At 36.5% G+C, this 3,198-nt stretch overlaps 1 protein-coding gene across 1 annotated transcript; it reads left to right on the forward strand.

The window, feature by feature from the left end:
* Window positions 1–1,039: 1,039 nt before the first annotated feature.
* Window positions 1,040–2,937, forward strand: LOC114724385 (dof zinc finger protein DOF1.4-like). Its single transcript, XM_028910720.1, has one exon. The coding sequence runs from the start codon at window positions 1,257–1,259 to the stop codon at window positions 2,283–2,285; it is 1,029 nt and encodes a 342-aa protein (XP_028766553.1). The 5' UTR covers window positions 1,040–1,256; the 3' UTR covers window positions 2,286–2,937.
* Window positions 2,938–3,198: the final 261 nt, after the last annotated feature.

A 3,198-nucleotide genomic window follows, 5' to 3' on the forward strand; every position in this document is an offset into this window, starting at 1 on the left:
GTTGAAATATATAACACTGCAAATCGTCATTAATATATGACAATATACAATATATGAAAAATTAACATAAAATATAAAATTTATAATGTATGGTATTACATGCAAATCTAGCTAGAACAAGGCAACTTATTCCTATGCAGAAATGTGCCTAATATGATTTATTCTCACAATTTTCTGCCTAAATTTTTTAATTAATAATCATCATATAGACAAGATTTTAAATACAGTCATGAAAATTTCAATCTTTACTGGGGGAAAAAAAATCAATCTTTGAAGAATTGATGCTTTTCATGATATCTTTTTATAATTTTTTTTTTGACCGGAGTATCTTTTTATAATTAGATCAAAGTGGAAGTGGGATTTGCTCTATGAACTGCATTGGGTATTGGGCTCTTAGGGATTCCCTCTATTTACCCACACACATTGCTCTGATTCTCTCTGTACAAAGGAATGTTACGTGGTAATGCGAGGAAACTATATGAGCCTCCTCTTCGTTATGTTTTTTTTAAGGTTCTCTAAACTTTTCTCTGTCTTAAACTAATCAAAGATTCATCGTTATTTCTGCTTTATCTCTCTGTCCTCGTCTCGGATTTCGAATGTCTCTCTTATATATATTGCTGTCAATATTCTGCGGAATCCCATTATAATAGCACCCGAATTTCCATCTTTAATCAGACTCATCACGTGAATCTATTCAAAATTTAATTAAGCGGTACATTATTAGGTTAAAAAAAATCAAGTGTATACATATGTAGATTATATATAATTATTATTTTCATTCACATCTCATTATGCTACCCTCCTTGTAAAGTGTTTTTATTTATCCACACTACTTCCATATCACGGCAAATTAAAACAGCATTTCAAAACCATCAAGTAAGGCTCACGTTGGCCACCTGATCTTTGTCTGTTTACTCTTTGTTTCAAAAGATTCCTTTGAGAGATCAAGATGTTGGGTAACTGTGAGAAAATGGTACTCATCCCTCAAAACACTAAAGAATGGCCACAGGTTCTCTCTCTCTCTCTCTCTCTCTCTCTCTCTCTCTCAATAATTAGACATTACACGACCACTCCGATTTTGTTGCCTTGCTTTTGGAAGAGAATATCTACGCTGTCTAGTTATTTTACCCTAGAGAACGCCTCCTTCTTATAGTGGAGCTTGCTCTTTGATTTTCCTTCTTTTCATCTCATTTTTCCCTTATCTTGATTTTGATCTCTTGGTGAAGAGGCAGGAGATAGATGATCAAAAGGTGTCGATGGCTTCCTCTTCTTCTTCCTCAGCTGCTAATTCTCATCATCAAAGGGTTATGGAAAAGCCAAACCAAGAACTTCTTCAACAGCAACAAGAAGCTCTCAAGTGTCCTCGATGTGACTCATCAAACACCAAGTTCTGTTACTATAACAATTACAGCTTGTCTCAGCCTAGACATTTCTGTAAAGCCTGCAAGCGATACTGGACTCGAGGAGGTACCTTAAGGAATGTTCCTGTTGGTGGAGGTTGCAGAAAAAACAAGCGTGTGAAGCGTCCTTCTTGTTCTTCTTCAGCTTCAGAAACTCATCATAATATTAATATTACTACACCTTCTTCTAATTCTTCTTCTTCTTCTTCTTCTACTGTTGCTGGTGTCTCAGCTGTTTCAAACCCTCCTTCACAGTCTCGTCAGATCGATGTGGGTGCTTCCACCTCCAATCACATCAGTCCTTTATTTTATGGCATGAATCTTCCGTTTCCAAGGTTCAATTCCAGTTCTGGGTTTGATCATCATCATCTTCATCTTCATCAACCTCAGATTAATCACCATTCTCTTGGATTAGATTTCTCAGATAATGGTTACCGAAATGGGTTTTCTTCAAATCATACACTTCTTTCAAGTTATACCTCTTCCATCTTTGCTAATTCTTCTTCAACATCCATAACCACATCCAGTACTGCTCCCCCTCCTTCTATTATGGCTTCACTGTTAAGCTCCTCGAATCTGCAGCAACAAAAGTTCATCAATAGTGGGGCTGATAACAGTACTTTTCAGGGGTTCGGACGATTAGAAGAACTGGCAATAGCAGGCAATAATGATAATAATAGCACAAATACAGCTTTAAAAGAAGTGAAGTCTGTGGTGGAAGATGAAAACAGGTTTCTGGGGTGGCAAAATAACCAGATCGATCATCAAGCAGGCTTGTCTGATCCTTCATCACTTTACTGGAACGCTGCAACAGCTTTGGGTTCTACTTGGAATGATCAAACCAATATTGGTCCTCAGTCACTTCTCTCATCTGATCTACAATAATATAACCACAGGATCAGATCCATCATTTTCATCTTTGTCCTCTCTCTCTCTCTCTCTCTCTAGCTCTGCCTCGTTTGAAGTCATCTTTTGGTCCTTTTCTTCAGCTTTAGCCTCTTAGAATTTCGGTTATTGATTACTTTGGGAAAACTACTACTACTTCTTTTTCTTAATCTGGGTCGTCAAAATGTGGGTGTGGGTTTACTTATTACACAAAAGAGATCAAAAAAAATGTTAGGGTGAAAGATGAGAGGAGCATGGATCGGAGCGATCATGTCAGCTGCAAGTATTAGTCTTCAGCCTGTAAGTTTTATGAGTCAAGGTTGAGGAATATATATTGCTTATTACAATTGCGCTGAGAGGAACCTCGGATCCTCTTCTCTCATACCAGTGATGTATCTATGGAGATCAAAAGGAGAAGATTCTAATCATTTTGCTGCAATTTCTCCATATGATCCAATAAGTTAATTATATTGGTCTTTGTCATGTGTACATATGCAATCACATGTCCTTTAATTCTTATGATCTTTTTCTTGATTTCTAATGTAGTTTGATTGCTTATTGGGTGGAAATTAGTCTGCTGGGCTTTATGTCTAATCTAGCTAGGTATATGCAATATGGCATGTTCTGAATTTTGGTTTTATTTTTGTTTGTTTTGAATGGTCAGGGGAAATGGGGATATAGGGTAAAATGGGGTATAGGAGAGGGAGATTATTATTTACTTGGATTTGGGTGATTCATTTGTATGTGGGGGTGATGGTTTGGCTCATATTGTTCAACTTTAATGTACTTCTTTTCTTCTTTTGGTATTTCCAAGGAACAATGACACTTCTGAGGAAAATTGCTGTTTTGAAATACAGATAATTCATCTGCTTTTGGAAAATTATTAATGCTCACATTTAAACCTACTGATCTG

This window comes from Neltuma alba, unplaced genomic scaffold (genome assembly GCF_004799145.2).
Source record: "Neltuma alba isolate B1F8T4 unplaced genomic scaffold, ASM479914v2 tig00012187_pilon, whole genome shotgun sequence".
Lineage (NCBI taxonomy): Eukaryota > Viridiplantae > Streptophyta > Magnoliopsida > Fabales > Fabaceae > Neltuma > Neltuma alba.

Coding starts and splice junctions, on each gene's coding strand:
- LOC114724385 (XM_028910720.1), top strand. CDS start 1,257: ATGGCTTCCTCTTCTTCTTCCTCAGCTGCTAATTCTCATCATCAAAGG.